The sequence below is a fragment of the Tachyglossus aculeatus genome, chromosome 2, assembly GCF_015852505.1.
Source record: "Tachyglossus aculeatus isolate mTacAcu1 chromosome 2, mTacAcu1.pri, whole genome shotgun sequence".
NCBI classification, from domain to species: domain Eukaryota; kingdom Metazoa; phylum Chordata; class Mammalia; order Monotremata; family Tachyglossidae; genus Tachyglossus; species Tachyglossus aculeatus.
The window spans coordinates 119313009-119334440 of NC_052067.1; the positions used below are offsets into that span (position 1 = coordinate 119313009).

At 37.7% G+C, this 21432-nt stretch overlaps 1 protein-coding gene across 10 annotated transcripts in view; it reads right to left on the minus strand.

The window, feature by feature from the left end:
- Window positions 1-676: 676 nt before the first annotated feature.
- Window positions 677-21432, minus strand: part of PCDH9 (protocadherin 9) — a 1202247-nt gene continuing 1181491 nt past the window's right edge. For 8 of the 10 annotated variants that reach the window (XM_038760924.1, XM_038760895.1, XM_038760913.1 and 5 more), the window contains one exon: window positions 677-2795. In XM_038760924.1, coding sequence (XP_038616852.1) covers window positions 2422-2795 — 374 coding nt within the window. In that variant the 3' untranslated portion in view covers window positions 677-2421. Of the gene's footprint in view, window positions 2796-18985; window positions 19029-21432 lie in introns of those variants that run through there. The other 2 variants (XM_038760887.1, XM_038760934.1) reach the window with 2 other exon arrangements.

Consider the following 21432-nt stretch of genomic DNA (forward strand, 5'->3'; position numbering starts at 1 on the left):
TTTTTTAAAATTTCTTTCAAAATGTAGATAATTTAGAAAATTAATATTATGTGAAGAGACATTCAATGCTCTCCATATGGGTGCATCTTTGTTAAAAACTTACATAACTCCATTAAAATATTTTAAAAATATAGTGGATACTAATATAATGAACTCATTTTATCAGATTATTAGATCAAAATAATACATCTCACATGTTCCTAACAGCAGTCTGCATATGTTTTCACTACTGGAAGAACTCAGGCTGCCCAAGTTCAGAGACACACTTACACACTCTGCTCCTCTTCCATCCACTCAAACATCCTCATTCCCATACTCCAAAAAACAATTACAAGATACACACATAATACTTATTATTAATAATTACAGTATTTGTTAAGCACTTACTATGTGCCAAGCAGTGTTCTAAGCACTAGGGTTGATACAAGGTAATCAGGTTGTCCCACATGGGGCTCACAGTCTTAATCCCCATTTTACAGATGAGGTAACTGAGGAACAGAGAAGTTAAGAGGCTTGCTCAAGATCACACAGCAACAAGTGGTGGAGCCACATGTATAATCACTCTGGGATAATGAAATTTAAAGATATCACCCACCTGCCATTCATTAAAATAAAAAGAAAAAATAAAATATTAGACTTTTGAACAACAATAACACAACACAATCAGGAATTCAGAACATTTATTGCAAGAGCTGAGTAATTGTAAATAACGTTTAACTGGCAAAGCAGTAACAAGGATATAACTGTTTAGATACTAATTCTGTCAAAATCATCAAACACCCCTCACAAACTGACATAAGTACTGCAATAAGCAATGCACCCCAACCCATTTTTATACCGTTATACTGTGGAAAAAAAAAGTGAATTGCTATATACAAAATAACTTTATTTTGGAAAGAACAAATTATCAGATTAGCAAACTTTCTTATTTAAAACTGATGTTTAACTGTGGTGTAATATAACTTTTATTTGCCTTGGTAAGGACTTTGTTTGCATGCTATTTATTTGTTTAAATCATCTGTCATGCCTTAACAAAAACCTCCTAAGAATATTCAAATTTGGATTTGTTTGTACGTGCAACTGAGATCTTATTAATATTAGGAGCCACTCTGCTAGTTTGACTTTAGTGACATGATGCTGGTACCTGCCAGGCATTGACCAACTATGATAACAAACAGTTAAACAGCAATAATTAGAGATTAAACCCTTTATTTTCCCCAACTAGCCTACCAGGAGAATGCTCTGTTACATCATGAAGGCACAACACATTAAATATTTTGTAGCTAAGGTCAAAAAACACTTGTGTTACTTCAACATTAATATAGATGAGGATCAACAAAAAAGCTGGCATTTCAACAATACAAACTGTCTTCATTATAGACACACAGTTGCCCAATTGTAAACAGTGTTAGATTAATTACTTCGCTTGAAAGATCACACAGCAGACGTGGTATCATCATATTCAAAATGGAAGCTCTTTCTGAGACTTCTCTCTCCAAGTACTACTAAACAATTGCAATTTGCAATTTTCATGCATAGGGAGATAGAATCCAAAAATAATTGTTCTGAAGATTCAAAGGTCTTGTATAAGTCCTTTTGTTCCTAAATATTTGAAAACTATTAACTAAATGTCATTATGGTGTATTATCAAAAGAAAATTCCAGATTTTTTTCTTCTTTTTAACACAAGTGTTTTGAGTTCCTTGGAACATTGTGTGTCAGACAGACTACTAGCACAGAAGCACATCACTAAAATAAAAAAGCTAAACCAAACAACAAGAAGCAAATGAAACAACATAAAAAGTACGGTGAAACACAGAATTATGCTACAGTATCTTTTCAGTGAATGTTATTAGTACACAAAAGTTGTTAGTAATAACTTGTTTCTATATACAAGTACTTGAACACTGATTGATTTACAAGTGTCCTCTAATATTGTTATCACACAATAGGTTTAATGTTTATCATTTTAATTGCTTTGTTTGAAATATGAAGTCAAGTATAGCGGTCCCAGCACAGATCAATGACAACAAGAGCACAATCTTCTAACTGGATATGCTTGTCAACTATTCCATTCCATTGAACTTTCTTTTTCTCTCCAAATGCATCTTCTATTTTTCATAGCAGCAGTCCAGGGTCAAAAAAAAAAATCTAACAATCAAAAATCAAAAAAGGAGATTTGCACACTGGAGAGATCTCTGTAGAGTTCAATCATTTCTATTAAATATAATCACACAACTAGTAGAAATGTTTTCTCTCATGTTGTGGGACAACATACCCATAGAGCTAGTCTGAAGATATGCATATCCCTGTTATGTGAAGCATAGTTAAAGAGATCTACCCAGTACATAAAGCTCTGACACAAACACAGTATTAGCAAGTCTAAATAGGCTAAAGTCACTAGGTCCAAAGTAGCCATTTCTTATAGTTGGTGCTCCTTTGGACTCTCAACAGCCCCTGAAGCCTGTTTATAGGACTTCAAATTAGCCAAAGGAATGTCAGTCATGTGGTTACCAGTATTGAAATGACCCTCACTGGAGCCATACTGCTTGCGGTCACTGAACTGGTTCCTATTGCTGTCTTCTTTCCAGGTTCTTGTCAAAGTGTGTCCATTCACTAGTTTGTCCTTCTTAACCCACTCTTTTTGTGTTGCAAAAGTGGAAAGCGGTGACTTCGGCTGCTGGTATGGACCCAGGCCAGGAGGCATCCAGCAGTTATCAGAATGACCCAAAACCAAGCACTCTTGAGTACACATCTCTGTCGCTTCAGCTAAACCTCGGGGCCCGAGAGGGCCATCTGTGAAAGACAGGGAAGATTAAAAGATCAAAGAAAAACGTTAGGCATGTCACTTGAAACTTTCAATTTCGTTCAGCCCAGAATATATGCCATACATTGTCACAATATTACATAAAAGAAGTGACTCCAGACAGATAAAATACAGTGTGTTGCCTCATTTATTCAAACACATAAGAAATTTGTACCTGTCGATTTAAAAATCACAGTCTCAAGATCACTATCGAACAGTGACACTCATTTTTCTAGTGACAGCAGATGAATTTGTATTTATTAACATTTTCTCCACAGCAGAATCGTGCAGGTCTCTTTCCCTACATCATGTGACAAATTAATCTTTCTATGACCTTCTTCTCAATAGTATTTATTAAACAGCTACTGAATGCAGAGGGTACCTGAGAGACAACAATATAATTTGTATATATGATCCCTGCCCTCAATAATTCTGCAATCTAACAGGGGAGATGGACATTAAATTAAAGAAGGGAGAAATAGCATATGAAGCTGCTGTATAGACCCATTAACACTCAAGTACTTAAGTAGGTAAGAAATGCTGAAATGATAGTTGGGGGAATATCAGTCAGTCAATCGATTAATGGAATTTATTTATGACTGTTTACTACCTGCAGAGCACTGTATTTCGCACTCGGGGAAGTACAATACTACAGATTTGGCAGATGTATGCCCTGTACACAATGAGTTTACAGACTAGAGGGAGGGACAGACATTAAAATAAATAAATTATTTATATAATTTAAGGTATGTATACAAGTACTTGGGGTTGAAGGTGGAGTGAATATAAAATATGCAAAGGTCACAGCTGCTTAGATGACAAAGGGAGAGGGAGCCAGAGAAAATCAGGGAAGGCCTCTTGGATGAGATGTGACCTGAATGATGCTTTGAAGGAGGGACAATGTTGTGTGGCATAATTGGAGGAGAAGTGAGTTCCAGGCTTTGGGGGGAATATGGGAAAGGGATTGCAGGTGGGATAGATGAGATCAGGTCACAATATGTAAGCTGGAGGTAGAGGAGTGAAGTTTTCTGGCAGGGTTATAGTAAGAGATCTTCGAGGTGAGATTGGAGAGGGAGAGTTGATTTTAGTGTTTTAAAGCCAAAGGTAAGGTGTTTCTGTTTGATTCAGAACTTGATAGGCAGCCACTGAAGTTTCTTGAGGAGTGTGGGAGACATGGATTGAAGATTTTTGTTGAAAAATGGTCTCTGCAGCAGAATGAATGGAAAGAGATGGAGAGCTCAGCAAGGAAGCAGATGATGTAACTAAGGCAGGAGAGGATAATAGCTTGGATCAGCACAGTAGCATATTGGATGGGGAGGAAAAAACAGATTTTAGCAACGTTGTGAAGAAAGAACTGATAGGATTTGGTGACAAATTGAATATGTGGGTGGAATGAAAGAGTCGAGGACAACACCAAGGTTATGGACTTGTAAGATAGGGAGGATAGTGGGATTGTCTACAGTGAAGGAAAAGACGGGGAGGACAGGATATGAGTGGGAAGATAAGGAGTTCAGTTTTGGACATGTTTAGTTTGGGGTGTTGGGCAGGAAGAAATGAGAGATTGCAGAGAAGGAGATCAAGGATCAGGGCTGTAGATGTAGATTTGCAAATCATCTTCATAGAGATGATAGTTGAAGCTATGGGAGCAAATGAGTTCCCCAGGGGAGAGGGTGTGGATTGAAAATTGAAGAGGACTCAGAACAGAGTCTTGAGGGGAGCCCCAAAGTCAGAGGGTAAAGCAGAGGTGGAGTCAGCAAAGAGAACTGAGAAGAAGTGTTGTCAGAGATATGAGAACAAAGAGACAACAGTGTCAGTGAAGTCCAGGTTTGATAAAGTTCCAAGGTGAATGGGGTGGTCTAAAGTGTCAAAGGCAGCCAAAAGATCTAGGAAGATAGGATAGAGTACAGGATATTCTATTTGGTGAAAATTTCTCATATCTGACAGACAATTATTCTCTTCACCTTCAAAGCCTTAGTAATAATAATAGTAATAATGATGATGGCATTTATTAAGCACTTACTATGTGCAAAGCACTGTTCTAAGTGCTGGGGAGGTTACAAGGTGATCAGGTTGTCCCACGGGGGGCTCACAGTCTTAATCCCCATTTTACAGATGAGTTAACTGAGGCACAGAAAAGTTAAGTGACTTGCCCAAAGTCACACAGCTGACAATTGGCAGAGCCAGGATTTGAACCCATGACCTCTGACTCCAAAGCCTCTTCCCACTGAGACACGCTGCTTCTTTAGCCATGCTGCTTCTCTAAAGGCCCATCTCCTCCTAGAGGCCTTCCCTTACTAAGCCCTCTTTTCCTCTTCTCCCATTCCCTTCTGTCTCACCCTGACTTGCTCTCTTTATTCATCCCCACTCCTACCCCCAAAGTCCGTAGGTACATACATGTAATTTATTTATTTTGATGTCTGTCTTCCCTACCTCTAGATTGTAAGCTTGTTGTGGGCAGGGAATGTGCCTGTTTAGTGTGATATTGTAATAATAATAGTGATAATAATGATATTTGTTAGGCATTTACTATGTTCCATGCACTGTTCTAAGCACGAAGATAAATACAAAGGACTCTACCAAGTGGTTAGTACAGTGGTCTGCATACAGTAAGTGCTCACAGCTGACAAGTGTCTGAGCTGGGATTCGAACCCATGACCTCTGACTCCCAAGCCCATGCTCATTCCACTAAGCCATGCTGCTTTTTCACTATCTCTCTCTAGTGGCTATGCCCTCACCTATTCTGAAATCTCTCTTTATGACCAAAACCTCCTCACCTACACATCCACCCTTCCCACATATCTGTTCCCCTGCAGAAACCTTCTATCTTTTGATCCCATCCAATTTTCTCAAGTTGTCATGTCCCATTTAGTCTCCATATTCAAACTAACTTCTCTTGACAACCAAACTGAAATCCTCACCATCGCCCTTGCTACTGAACTCAACTCACTCACTCCCTATCTCTTCATTGATCTCATACCAGTAACCCATACCAGTAACCCATAACCCATTACCTCTACAGTCAATTTCAGTGCTCCTGTGCACAAACCACAGAGCACTGCTGGTGGAAATCCAGATATCATGCTGACCTTGTCCATTTCAAATTCATAGTTGCCTCTCCTCCACCTAACAACATTATTTCTCCCTCCTCAATTCCTGTGGTCATTGTTCTCACCAGTTGTTTCAGATGTTTAACTACCTCCTCAAACCATTTGTCCCCTCACCATCCTTGTTCCTCATGATCCCACATACTTGAGAAAATGGAAACCATCAAGTGTGATCTCCTCAAATCCCTCCTGCTCCTCCTCTTGCCTCTTCTTTGACTCTTCCATCTTTTCCAGAAGTATCTCAGGGGGAAACACCCCACTCCTCTTAAAATCCATGCCCTGCGCTTGAGCCTCCACCCTCGTCCTTTCAGACCTCACTGAAACACTTGACCTCACCCTTTTTCCCTTCATGACCACTATTTTCCACTGTTCACTCTTCAATGGCTTATTTCCCACTGCTTTCAAACATGCTTATATATCTCATATTCTAAAAAAACCTCTCCTTTGACTACCATGGATCCCTCCAGTTATCACCCCATATCCCTTCTACCACTCCTCTCCAAACTCCTTTAGTGAATTATCTACAGGCACTGCCTTTACTTCCTCTCCTACTGTCTCCTTGATCCCCTCCAATTTGGCTTCCACTCTCTTCACTCCAATAAAACTGACCTTTGAAAGATCACCAATGACCTCTTTCTTGTCAAATCAAATGGCCTCTACTCGACCTTAATCTTCCTCGACCTCTCAATTGTCTTCCACACTGTCAACCACCCTTCTCCTGAAAATATTCAACTTCAGCTTCAATGACACTTTCCTCTCCTGATCTTCCTCCTATATATCTGGCCACTTATTATCAGTCTCTTCTGTTGTCTCCTCCTGTCTCCCACCCCTAACTGTGGGATCCCTCAAGGCTCAGTTCTTGATCATCTTCTTTTCTCCACCTTCACTGACTTGATTGCACCCATGGCTTCAACTACCTGCTCTATGTGGATGATTCCTCCTAAATCTACATTTCATTCAATGGTATTTATTGAGCTTTCACTTTGTGCACAGCACTGTACTAAGCTCTTGGAAGAGTGCAATACAGCAACAGACCCATTCCCTGCCCATAACTTGTCACAGTCTAGAGAACGAGATCACAGTCTAGAGGGTGAGCTCACAGTCTAGAGCTAATCTCTTTCCTTCTCTGCAGTCTTGAAAATGCTATTTCCTTCAGGACATGTCTACTCGGACATCTTACTGACACCTCAAACCTAACAAGTATTATAAAGAACTCTTCATCTTTCTGAACAAATCCTGTCTTCCCTGTGACATTCCCATCACTGTAGGCAGCACTACCATCTTCCCTTTCTCACAAATCCATAATTTTGGCATTATCCTAGACTCATCTATTGCATTTAATCCACATATTCAATCCTTTACTAAATCCTATTGTTTCAGCCTTTACAGTATCACTTAAATCTGCCCTTTCTTCTCCATCCACACCACATCCACTTTAATCTAAGCCCTGACCTTATTTTATCCTGCCTTGATTACTGCATCAGCCTCCTTCCTAACCTCCCTGTCTCTTGTCTCTTCAAACTTCAGTTAATACTTCACTCTGGTGCCCAAATAATTTTTCAACAAAAATATTCAGTCCCTGTTTCCCCATTCCTAAGATCCACTAGTGGGTGCCTATCCACCTTTGCATCACACTGAACACTTTACCCTAGGCTTGAAAAGCTCAGACACCTTGCCCATTCTTACCTTATCTGATTTCCTTCTACAACTTAACTCCTGCACACTTTATTCCTGTAATGCTGACATACTCACTGTACTCTGACCTCCTTCATCTCATAACTCACCACATGCATATGTCGGGGCTCTGATGTGAAACTCCCTCCCCTTTAATATGCGACAGATGCCTTATTCAAAGTTTTATTAAAAGCACATCTTAAAAGATCCTTCACCTACTAAATCCCTCATTTCCTCTTTTCCACCTCCCTTCTACATCACTCTTGCTCTTGGATTTGCAACGTCTACACACCACTCCTCTGTCCCAAAGCACTAATGTACATATCCATAATTCACTCATATTAGTGTCTGTCTCCCCCTCTAGACTGTAAGCTCATTGTGGGCAGAGAACATATCTACAAATTCTCAAATATTGCAGTCTCCCTAGAACTTAGTACAGTGCTGTGCACATGGTAAGCATTCAATAAATATGATTGACTGATTGGTAATGTACGATCTATAAAGCTATGAACTTGTCTTTTCTTCTATAAAGCTAAAACTACCACAGAAGGCAGTTTCACCAGTTTGAGCTATACTAATATTCAACTTCAAATATGAGAGCAAGGTTAACCACTTTTAGGTCTTAGAATACAATTTGCAAATATCAAATATCAAGCCGATGCTAATTTCAATTCAGCCACAGTGTGTAGAATACTTGACTAAAATATTCATACCATAACAGAATCCCCAAGTAGCTCCTTAGATGATGAAATGAAAAGATGCTCAAAAGCAAGGAGAGCACATTTTTTTTTAACAAGAAATGGACCTTGGGAGACAACACATGGGTTTTTATTGAGACAGATAAAAACTTGTTAATAGTGTCATCTTCATAATGAAAGCTAGCTAAATGCATTTATAATATACTTGAATTATATCATCTTTGGAATATCAGAAAATATCATTTATTATCACAAAGAAAAAATATTTTAGTAAAATAGTTATAATTGAACTTCAGAAGTGTTATTATATTGGATAGTGAGGAAGAGAAATGCTACAGGAGTACTGCAATTATTGTAAATGAAAGACAAACTAAAACTCAATGCATAATATTCTCAATGTCTTCAGTGGGCAACTCTTTTCCCAATGTAATAATTGTGTTTTATGTAACAATAATTTTCAACTATAAAAGTTATTTTCCCCAATCAATGTGAAAAAATAGATATTAAAGATGTCACCTAAGCATTGTTTAAGGCCCCAAATTTTGATGATATTCTAATTTTTTGTATTATTGGTTCACAGAGGTACAGAAAAATCAGTTAAATCTCTTTATTACTTAATTTCACGACTGTACTAATCCATTTTATTTTCTTTTTCTTCATAAAAATATCATTAGAATGCCTGGGTTGAGTTTTATGGATTTCTTTTAGAAAATGAAACATTTCATTGATAAATTTTTCCCAAGTATTTGTTTTCTGAACAATCTGCAATGCATGATTCTGGTTATCAGTCTTGGATGCTTGAATATAGAAAGACATAAATGCTGATAAAACTGTCCAGCCAACTGTCTCTGCATTTAAATGTTTTGAAAGCAAACACAAAAGTACATAATAAACACTTCCTAAATTGTTTTAGTAAATATTTTTTTATCAGATCTTGCAGAACCTCTCCCCCATAGAAACTTTTTTGTTGTTGTTAATGATTGTCAACAGCTGCATTACTCCATGTTTCAAAAGGAGTCAGGTTAAAGAGGAAAAAAAAAAAATACGTGCCAGTAGGGCATTAGCCATACTTAGTAGCTTCAATTTGAATGGGCTCATCTTATTTTATTATACCCAGAAGTTAAACTGTGACTTTATTGATAATTCTCTGCTGTGCTTAGTAAATAGTTTTGGAATCATGACCAGCTGTTTTTCAGCCGGTCTCTACAAAATTCCCTCATTCTAAAACCGGAATTATCATTTTTGCTGGTCTTCATTAAGCACTTACCATGCCAAGCACTGTAATAAGTGCTAAGGTAGATACACAGGCTAGTCAGCTAGGACATAGTCCATGCCCCATGAGGGGTTAAAAGTGTTAATTCCTATTTAACAGATGATGTAACTTAGACACACAGATGTCTGAGAGACTTTGTCTTACAGAGACTATTATTATTAATTATTATGGTATTTCTTAAGTGCTTACTATGTGCCAGGCACTATACTAAGCCCTGTGGATACAAACAAATTGGGTTGGACATAGTTCCTGTTGCACGTGGTGCTTACTAAGTGCCAGGCACTGTACTAAGCCCTGTGGATACAAACAAATTGGGTTGGGCATAGTTCCTGTCGCACGTGGGGCTCACAATCTCAATCCCCATTTTACAGATGAGGCACAGAGAAGTGAAGTGACTTTCCCAAGGTCACAGCACACAAGTGGCAGAGCCAGGATGAAGAACCCATGACCTTCTGACTCCAGGCCCGTACTGTACCCACTACACCATGCTGCTCCTCTTGTTTGTTTTTCCCATTTGTTTTTCTCATAATTGACAATAGAACTTTCTGGCTGAGGTCTTCAATCCACATGAGGCCTCATTTACTTTTGGATGAAATTTAAGTAGAACATGTAAGCCCTACGATAAAAGGCATAAAATTGGCTCTTTCATCTGCCTTGGACAAATCATGTAACTTGCCTCATTTCTAAAATGGGGGGCCTAAATGCCTGCTTTCCCTCCCCCATAGACTGTAAATCCCACATGGGACAGGGACAGTATCGGACCAGATTATCTTGTATTGCACTTAGTAATCAAGCAATCAATTGTATTTATCGAGTGCTTACTGTGTGCCTAGCACTATAGTAAGTGCTTGGGAGAGTACAATATTACAGAGCTGGTGGTCATGTCCCCTGCCCTGCCTTTTTGCCAGGTCATTAGAGGCAAGTGCTGAGGAAGACAGAGGCACAAAGAGTTTGAGTAGGTAAACATCTGAGACAACTGGCCAGGGCAATGGGCACAGGAGTCTGTAAGGTTGGAGAAATAATGTTGGAAGACTGAATTGCTGCAAAAAACAGTTCCATTAACATTTTCAGTACCCATTGAGTGGGGGCACTGAATCTATGGGTTTTGACAGCATACTAGATTTGAGTTTTGCCCTTGGGAGTTTACATTGTAATTCGCGAAGTCAAGTGGGACTGAAGAAAAACATAGGTACAACAGGAAAAAATAAAAGTAAGAAAACAAAAAATACATAGGAATAAATTATTAATCATCAAAAAATCTTTCTCTGATTTTTCATTTATTACAGTGAATCCTGGCTTAATCCATTTTAGAATAATATTTAGTGTTAGGATTTTTATAGTTTAACAGCAGTTTTCCTTTCTATAGAGACCTTTTTGTCATCTCTAACTCTGGCCAAAGGTGTAAAATTAGTATTCATCAGTATGATTAAAATCTTTGTAAATTGGCACACCAAATTATTTGCATTAAAAATTCTCCTTGAAGATCTGCTTTAAGTTTCTTAATGAGGTACCAGAGGTTTGCAAAATTCACCTTTTAAGTGCCTTTGAGATCCACACTACTTTCTCTCCACTAATTCGCAGTTAGCATGGAAATGTATTAGGGATTATTTCCTAGGTATTCTTTTCTTCCTTTGTTGTACCAATTTTCTCACCTCCTTGAACTACCATTGTCTTACTCCCTCCTTCTCATCCCCAACAGTACATCCAGTCTGTGACATGCAGACTTGTCCCGGTGCTTAGAACAGTGCTCCAGTGCTTAGAACAGTGCCCTAGTGCTCAGAACAGTGCTTTGCACATAGTAAGTGCTTAATAAATGTCATCATCATCATTATCATCATTCCATTTGAAAACTTGTAGTCAAAATTTTTTATTCTTCTCATGCACATAGAATGTACTGCCATAGTAACTAGGCACTTTACATGTGTTGCTTTTCGTCTTTTTTGTTATCCTTTTGTCACTAAGACTTTGTTGAAGATTTCCATAAAGGATTTCCCTTTCAACTGATGAGTAAACTAGAGTACAAGAAGGTCATTCGTTCATTCATCCATTCATTCATTCAATTGTATGTATTGAGTGCTTACTGTGTGAGGTCACTGTACTAAGCTCTTGGAAAGTACAATTCAGCAACAGAGACAATATGTGCCCACACTAGGCTTACAGTCTAGTAAGGGGGGAGACAAACATCAAAACAAGTAAACAGGCATCAATATAAATAAATTGAATTATAGCTATATAGACATCAAAACAAGCATCAATATTAATAAATAGAATTATATATTAATATGTACATAAGTGCTGTGGGGGGGGACAGGGGTTAGAGCAAAGGGAGCAAGTCGGGACATGGGGAAGGGAGGGGGAGCTGAGGAAAAGGGGGGCTCAGTCTGGGAGGGCTTCCTGGAGGAGGTGAGCCTTCAGTAGGGCTTTGAAGGGGGAAGTTTGATTGCTTGGTGGATTTGAGGAAGGACGGCATTCCACGTCAGAGGTAGGACAAGGAACAGGGGTCAATGCAGGACAGACGTGAACACGGCACAGTGAGAAGGTTAGCACCAGAAGAACAGAGTGTCCAGGATGTAGAAGGAGAGAAGGGAAATGAGGTAAGAAGGGGCAAGGTGATAGAAAGCTTTGAAGCCAATAGTGAGGAGTTTTTGTTTGATATGGAGGTTCACAGGCAACTACTGGAGATTTTTGAGGAGGGGGGTGACATGCCCAGAATGTTTCCATAGGAAGATAATCTGGGCAGCAGAGTGAAGTATGGACTTTAGTGGTGAGAGACAGGGGTTGGAAGGTCAGAAAGGAGGCTGATGCAGTAATTCAGTCGAGACAGGTCAAGCAAGTAACATATAAAGTATCACATCTGAAGTAAAATATCACATCTCCAATTCCATATTTTCTACTCTGTCCTTTAGATCATCCTGCCACAAAGATCATAGGTAAACTTTCATCATGGTTAATAAATTATATTTATTTCAAGCTTGAAAAGAAAAACCCAGTGTTTTAATCCTCACATTGTGAATGCAACAAGTCACCTTGAAAGAGAAGAAAAAAAACATAGGATTTGCTAGAACCTCTGGTTAACAAATAAACAAGGATTAAATGTTTTACGTGTTCCTCATACAGATTTTCTTTAATCACAGATGAAAAATCAACATTTGCAGATGGAGATAGTTCAAATGCAATAACACATGGCCAACCAAAGCATCAGATTCTCTTCCTGAGAGGATATTGTTATTTGGACAGACTTTATATCTCAAAAGAAGAGATACCATATCTTTACAAATCTACAGACTTCAGCATTGAATGAATCTTATCTTCTCATTTTCTAAAGATATTGCTAAGAATATTATCCCAACTAATTTTATTTTGTCAACATTAGCATTTGACTTTGCAATACATTTAAAGGATAAAAATCTTGCCAGTAAAACTCATATTGATTAAATTGATGTTCTAAATTTTAATACCCTTCTTGATACAAAAATGATAGATATTAAATATTTACTTTTTTGAGAGGTTTTTCCTCTTAGCCATGATGACAATTTTTCTGTTTTCATTCAGATTTTTGTTGAAGTGTTTTTTGGTTTTGAGATTTTGGTAAGCGTATGGTGTTCTCTAAGCAAAGTACTTTGGCTGGCACATCATCTATTTTAAAATGAAACCATGGTTCTGCACCTTTTAATGTTCTCCCCAAATCAATAAGATTTCAATTTTAATTTTTGTAAAAACCTGTAAAAAGCTGTTACTTTGTGGAAAAGGTACATTAGGGAAAAACAACAAATGGAATTGTGTTTCATATTCAAATACATAAAAATCTATCTGCATTATGCAGATAGCACCATAATTACCATTTATTTTGATACTTTGAGCATCATGTCATCATTTTATCATTGACTGTTAATATTTCTTAAGTCCAACTGAAGTGCAGTTTGATGGGAGAAAAACAAAAAAGGTTCACGCCATTACAATGGCAATCCTCATTTTAAAGATAAAGGAAGCCCATATGGACTTTTAAAGGTGGGAAAAATTATGAGGAAAAATTAGACTTAACATGCAGATCAAGTTTCCAATCTGTAACTTCTACTCTTCTTCTAAGTCTTTGAATCATATTTCTTTAAGATCATAGACTAAAGTAAAACAAAGGGATTTCAAAATTCAGATCATAATATTTGCAATTCCTATGTGATATTCCAGAATTTCAGATAATACGGGAGCAAAAAATCAGTTCATGAATTGAGTACTTCTCAAATGCTTGTAGATGTCAAGAAAGTTTGGCATATTCTATGCCACATATTCTATGTGGCATAGAATAATTCCATAAAAGCTTCAATGGTTACTATATGGAGGGTTGTAATTTTAGTCTCTTAGTAAAGAAAGAAAATTCAATTCAGAGAAAAGGAAGAAATGGAGTTAAGGAAAGAGTGAACCAAGAGATAGATTAAGAAAAGGAATTATTGTATAAATTATGTAAGAGAAATGATATACATGACACATCTCAAGTCATTTAAAATGCACTGTACATTGGGTAATGCAGTATAGCATTGCAGTGAGCAATTTTGCATTGCTAGGGTCAACTGATAGTATTGACTGAACTACTTGTTTGGTATTTTCCATTAATTTATACTTATATTTCTTCTTCAAATCAAGCTATCAATTAGTGGCATTTATTGAGCACTTGCTATATGCAGAGCTCTGTACAGTGTACAGTGCAACAGAATTAGCAAATGCATTCCTTGTCCATAATGAGCTTAGCATCTAGAGGGGGAGACAGACATTAACGTGAATTAATAATTTATAATAAATAATTTGAAGAACTATACATAAGTGGTATGGGGTTGGGGGTGAGGCAAATATCAAATGTCTAAAGGTCACAGAATAAAGTGTAAAGATGATGCAGAAGGGAGAGCAAGCCAGGGGAAAGAGTTCTTAATTAGGGAAGGACTCATGGAGGCCTGTTAAACTTCTTAGTATTTTTTGGAAAATGGGACTGTCCAAATCAAGTAACATATTTTTCATTACTATCTAATGTATTAATTTTATGATGTATGTATTAATTATTAATCAACTAACCAATGTCAACAAATATAATTTACTGAGAAGTGACTAGATATGTGTATTTGGAGGAATATCCTACAGGTAAAAGACACAGACCTGACTTGAAGAAAAATAGATCTTTAAATTGTTACATTGTAAGCTCACAATTTTAAATCTATTTTCCTATGTGAATCTAAATTTGTACATGTACATACACACACACAACATATCCATAAACACATCTGTCCTTAGGGATTGAAGAAGGTGGTAATAACTGCATTTCTATCAGTGTTTGTGCATATGTTGTATAAAGGTGATGCATGTCTGTCCATGCTTCTTGCATCAAGGGCATGAAAGGTTTGCCCTCTGCTGTATTGTTGTATTTCTAGCCCATACTGGCTGAAGTAGTTTTCATCAATAAACGTGAATAGAAAAAAAACAACATGCTTATGATAATCTGAAATAATCGTTTGTCCTCTAGAGTACAGCACTAAATCAAATGTACCAATCAATCGATGAATGACATTTACTGTGCAAGTACATGTGTTGAGCACCATAGAAAACATTGGAAGAGCGTACCCAAAATAAAAGACATGGTTTGCCCTCAGGAGACTTACGATTTAATATGGGAGGTAGGTATACATATATAATATATAAATAAGGGGAACAGGATAAAAAACAAGAATACAATGAGTACTAGTGTGAATATGTCAGAATGAAATAATTTTGAATAATAAATGATGGTAAAATTGATCATACATAAAGCAATCCCTAATATAACATTTCTCTTTCGTTGAAATTTTAAAACATATTTATAGTGCTTACTTCAAGATGAAGGTGCAAAGTTGACTTGGCTTTAATATTTTTTCCCCCTCCCTTTGAAGAACATTGAATAGCTTGAATAGTATAATTATAGACCAGGTCTATTTAGTATAGATTGTCAGTTTTGTTCTCTATTGGCATAAGGTGTGTTTAGATTGGATTCATTCACTCATTCATTTAACTGTATTTATTGAGAGCTTACTGTATGCAGAGCACGGTAGTAAGTTCTTTGGAGAGTACAAAACAAGAATAAGCAGACACATTCCCTGCTCACGATGAGCTTACAGTCTGGAGGGATAATAACTGTGGTATTTGTTAAGAGCTTAATATAGGCCAGGCACTACACCAAGCACTGGGGTGGATACAAGCAAATTGGGTTGGACACAGTCCCTGTCCCCAAAGGGGTCAAGATCTTAATCTCCATTTTACAGATGAGGTATCTGAGGTACAGAAAAGTGAATAACTCGCACAAGGTCACACAAAACACAGGTGGTGGAGTGGGAATTAGAACATAGGTCCTTCTGATTCCCAGGTCTGTGCTCCATCCACTAGACCACACCGCTTCTCTAGCAGCTGTTTCATGAAATGGGAGTGCGAAGACAAGTGTTGGAGACACAAGGAGTGATGCATCAGAGCATGGACAGGATGTGAAGATTAAAACTCTAAAAATGTTGCGTTTTCACATGAACTCAAAAAAATGCAAAATATTTTGTTATTGGTACATATTTGATCACTGCTCAAATTTTAATATTAGAGTATACAATTACATGGACAGAAAACACCACTGCCCTCCCTGACTGAAAAACCCAGAACCTTGGCATTATCTTTGATTCATCTCTTTCATTCAAGCCACATACTCAACCTATCACCAAATCCTGTCAGTTCTAGTTTCACATCACTAAAATCCACCATTTCCTCTCCATCCAAAAGGCTAATCCAAATACATAGCATATCCTGCTTTTATTACTGTAACAGCTTTCTTGCTGACTTCCATATTTCATGCCTCTCCCTATTCCAGATCTTATGTCTTTCTGCTGCCCACGTTGTTTTTCTAAAAAAAAAATTCAGTCCATGTTTCTCAGGTCCACAAGAATCTTCAGTGTTTGACTATCCACTTTCACATCAAACAGAAACTCTTTACCATTTAGCTTTACAGCATTCAATCAGCTCGTCCCCTCTTACCTTACTGATTTCCTCCTATTACAACTGTCTGCATACTTTCCTCCTCTAATGCCAATCTACTCACAGTACTTCAAATGCATTGATTTCACTACCATCCCTTGCCCACATTTTCCCTCTGACCAGTACACACAACCACTCTTCCTCAAAACCTTACTAAAATAATCTCTCAGCGTTTAGTACAGTGCTCTGCACACAGTAACTGCTCAATAAATACGATTGAATGAATGAATGAATCTCTCCCTCAAGTGGCTTTCCCTGACTGAGCACTTATTTCCCCTACTCCCTTTCCCCCCCTGTTGCCTGTACATGGCATTTATTAAGCACTTACTATGTGCAAAGCACTGTTCTAAGCGCTGGGGGGATACAAGGTGATCAGTTTGTCCCACATGGGGCTCACAGTCTTCATCCCCATTTTACAGATGAGGGAACTGAGGCCCAGAGAAGTGAAGTGACTTGCCCAAAGTCACACAGCTAACAAGTGGTGGAGCCAGAATTTGAACCCATGACTTCTGACTCCAAAGCCCGTGCTCTTTCCACTGAGCCACACTGCTTCTCCAATAATCACTCCATTCTCAGCTCCACAGGTATTATGTAAATAGACATAGTTAATTTTGATGTCTATCCCTTTCTAGACTGTCATCTTCTTATTGACAGGAAATGAGCCATATTCTCTCAAGCTCGTAGTACAGTGCTCTCACACAGTAAGGGTCAATAAATACCATTGCTTGTAAAATATTGTTCTTTTTGGTTTTGCTACATAGTCCCTTTTTCTCAATTCTCAATTCCCTTCCTAATCATGCTACACTTTCCTGTAATGCTTCTCATCTGCAAAAATTGCATTCTGCATTTAGCATCATGTAGTAGGACAGACTCATTGATAATGAGGTTCATGAACTTCAGTCACCTCAGTCAACCAAAACTATGATCACTGCAAAATCAGCCACACAACAATACTTTTTAAAAGGGAAATAGAATGGTTTTCCTTGTCCTTTTAAATTTCCCACAGTATGGTCTCTTTCAAGGGACACAAATACTTCTCTGGGTATCAGTCTACCATATCTACACCTCCTCAGGGTCACACCTGGAGAGTTTCCAGTACTCTACCAGTCTCAGCTACGAGAGGGAGAGTCAAGCAGAGGCATATCCAGTTTGGGTAGTGGATAGCGAATGGAAGGCAATCTGTTACAAATCAAAAACTCACCTGTGCTGGGCAGCACCAGCATGGTAGAGAGTCAAGAGCGGAGACTCAAGTTTACTGCACAAAAGGAGGTAATGGTAAACCACTTCTGTATTTTTTACCAAGAAAACTCTATGGTTACATTATCAAAACGATTGCAGATGGCGGTGGGGCGTTCTGGGAGAGATGTGTCTATGGCATCGCTATGGGTCGGAGACGACCTATATCTATAAAATAATGACAGGCAGATCTTGCCAAGAGCATTATTGATATTGGTTAGGGTGTCAGTTTGTTTCTCTCAAACAGCAGTGGCCTCTACTGTGAACCTATTCTTTTTAATCTGGATAACAGTCAAAGGTTCTGAGCTCTGTTAACTTTTGGCAAGATTTATAAAGTTACACTGTCTTCTGGAACGATCAGTATGGCTGCAGTTCAAAATTTGTCATGGAGTGTATTTCTAATCATGCTGAACTACTACCTCAAAATGTGTCTCCCTGGCAATCTGGAGACTATATAGAACAGAATTAAAGTAAACAGATAGTACATTTCTCAGCTATGCTCCAATATATAGCTCAGGTTAAGAAATACAAAAAAAGTAAAATAGGAATTGAGAAAGATTAATCACAGGTCACAGATTGTCTGCTTCAGGCTAGGGTAATGTTAACAGCCACTTCAAAGTCTAGAGTATCTATCCATCACCTATCACTGAATTCCCTAGAAGCACATATTTTCCTTGCACCTCATTTGACCAAAGGAAAATGTAGCCACAGGGAAGTGAATTGACTCTATCGGGTAAAACAGAAAATCTGTTGCAGAAGTAGGATTTGAATTTATAGTCCTTACATTGCTAGTCTCTGGAAAGTCACTGACAAACTACATCTCTTTACAGACACTTTCTCACTGAACAGAAATGTACTAACAAAGGATACTTACAAACTTCACACACTTAGAAAGGAAATCACTCTCATTTTATATGGCCTCTGGTAGAGTGTAAGTCTCTATTCATGCTAACCCATCACTTTGCTACGTGCCAGAGCAGCAGGAAGTAGATGCACGTGGTCTGCCTCAGTTCTGCACTTCAAACTCTGCCCATCTCCCAAGGATAGAGCCTAGAGCCCACTCAGGAAGATAGAAAACAGGTGCCTATTTTAATGTTATGTACTCACAGTGTCTTGGTCTGTGATGCTGCCCTCATTAGCAGTGTTAAGGAGGAAGAGAGGCTCCTGTGAGAATGAACCTTCAATGAATCAACCTAGAAATATTCATGGCTGAAAAGAATGATAATGATGATGATGATAATAATAATAATAGTGATATGTTAGGTATTGAGTTTAAAACAAATCCCTCATTTCCTTAATTCCCTTCTATGTCACCCTTGTGCTTGGATTAACATGCTTTATTATTACCCCTACCGCAGTCCCACAGGACTTATGTATATATCTGAAAGTTATTATTCATATTAATTCCTGTCTGCCCCTCTAGACTGTAAGCTTATTGCAGGCAGGGAACATGTCTACCACTTTTGTTATGTTGTACTCTCCCAAGTACTTAGCATAGTGCTCTGCACACAGTAAGTACTAAATAAATTTGATAGATTGATTAATTAATTGAATACAAGGTGAATGGAGAAATGGAATGCTCTGACTATTTTTAAAATACACTACTCTCTCTTTCTCCAAATTCTTCTCTAATTATTTATGGATTGAGATCAAAACTTCAAATTTAGGAGAAAAGATACAATTTTTCTTATTAAGGATTATCAGTTGAATTTAAACCAGGCTATAAGCCACACACTGAGTGATTAATTTACTAATTACCAACTTCAGAAGCAGTAAAACATTTAGGAATAATGACAGACAGGTATTCTGGATTGAATTTAAAAAAAAAGTTCAATGTTTGAAAAAAATCCTCATTTCCAACTTAAAAAAAGGGAGAGTTGGTATTCTCATTTCATAGGCTGAAAGTATCATACTCCTTTGGGTGGTACCTTATCTAATCTGAAGATAACACTTCCAAAACAAATGTTTCATTAGTAAATCTGGTGCTTACTTTTCCAGTCAAAAATCTGAAAACAGAAAAAAATTCTCTACTTTCAGGATAATTTAAATCTGCCAGAACTTAAGAAAGAAAAACAACTTCAGCTTTTTTGATTAGACAGAATTTATTGGAAATGTTTTTCAGTGATAACAAAAGAGGCAAAAAGAGTTGAAAATGGGTATTATGTAACTGGGGGTTAGCAACATTGGTGCAGATTTTTAAATAGAGCATTAACTGGTTCAGATGTATGAAGCATGTATGTGGGATCTCTGGCATCTATAATTAACTGAATCTATTACATATAACTGAAAAAGAAACAGAAAGCCAGAGATGTTGATCAATATCATAGATAAAATCTCTGCTAAAGTATAATTTCATGCGACATTATCGGTAGCAATAGTATTATTATGCCTCCACTGTGTGACAAGCACAGTACTGGGCACTATATAGGAGAGCTGTCAAGACTAATTTTGTGAAATAAAAAACAAAGGCACAGAATATAAATAGGATGAGTCAAAATACAAATACAGACCTGCACCCATCTCTTTTTCTTTCTCTCATGTTTCTAATCTTTTGAAATCCTATCAGTCAGGAGTGCACAAGGTTATTTCACTGCTTGTTGATTAATGCCAGTTTCAAGATCTGTCTCTACAATCTTTCTCATAAGTATAGAAAAAAATCATGCCTATATCTATACCTGAAAGTGATAGACTGCTATGTAAATGCAGGCATTCATTCTACATGAGAACTATAAAAATATTATATTCATTTTGAGCATATAACTTTTTTGTCTTAGCAGATCAGACAGATATCAATAAAAGATAAAGCTACTTTTGAATTCTATTTGTTGCACCATGACCACGCAAGTAGCAGAAGCTACCATTCCAGACTTACTGTTAGGAATTTCCAAAGTAGGCTGAATTCAACCTTAGGCTGAATCACAATGGATCATCATTGGGAGCTGGCTTTTGCAAGGAGTCCTTTATCTGACTCTCTCCCTGCTCCTTCATCCTGTTCCCTTCCTTATTCACTCGGAACTCTAGACAGCTTCTTCCATATGGAACTTACCCAATGTTTTTTGTATTCCTTAAGAAATCAGCACCCTCTAAGCTTGATGTTTTTTGGAAAGTAAATATGTCTGAGACAGCTAAAACAGTATAACAGATCCTCAAATTGGGAAACTGCTCTACCAAAACTATTCATCTTCCTGGAGCATTGCTCAGTCAGTACCTCTCCTCTCCTCACAATGCTCCAGTCGTTCCCTGCATCTCTTGACATCAAACACAAACTCTGCACAATTTGCTTCAAGCTTCCCAACCATCCAGTCCCATCTACTCGCCTGTCTTCTTCTCTGTATTCTCCAATTTGCTAGCAGTGTTCCTCCCAAGCCAACCTTCTATTTGTAAGTCATTCTCAACTCTTTCACCTCCATTATCTGGCTTTTTAAATATTAATCACCATCATCATCATTTTGGTATTTGTTAAACGCTTACTATGTGCCAAGCACTGTTCTAAGCAATGGGGGATATACAAGGTAATCAGGTTGTCCCACAAGGGGCTCATAGCATTAATCCCCATTTTCCAGATGAGGTAACTGAGGCACAGAGAAGTTAAGAGACTTGCCCAAAGTCACAC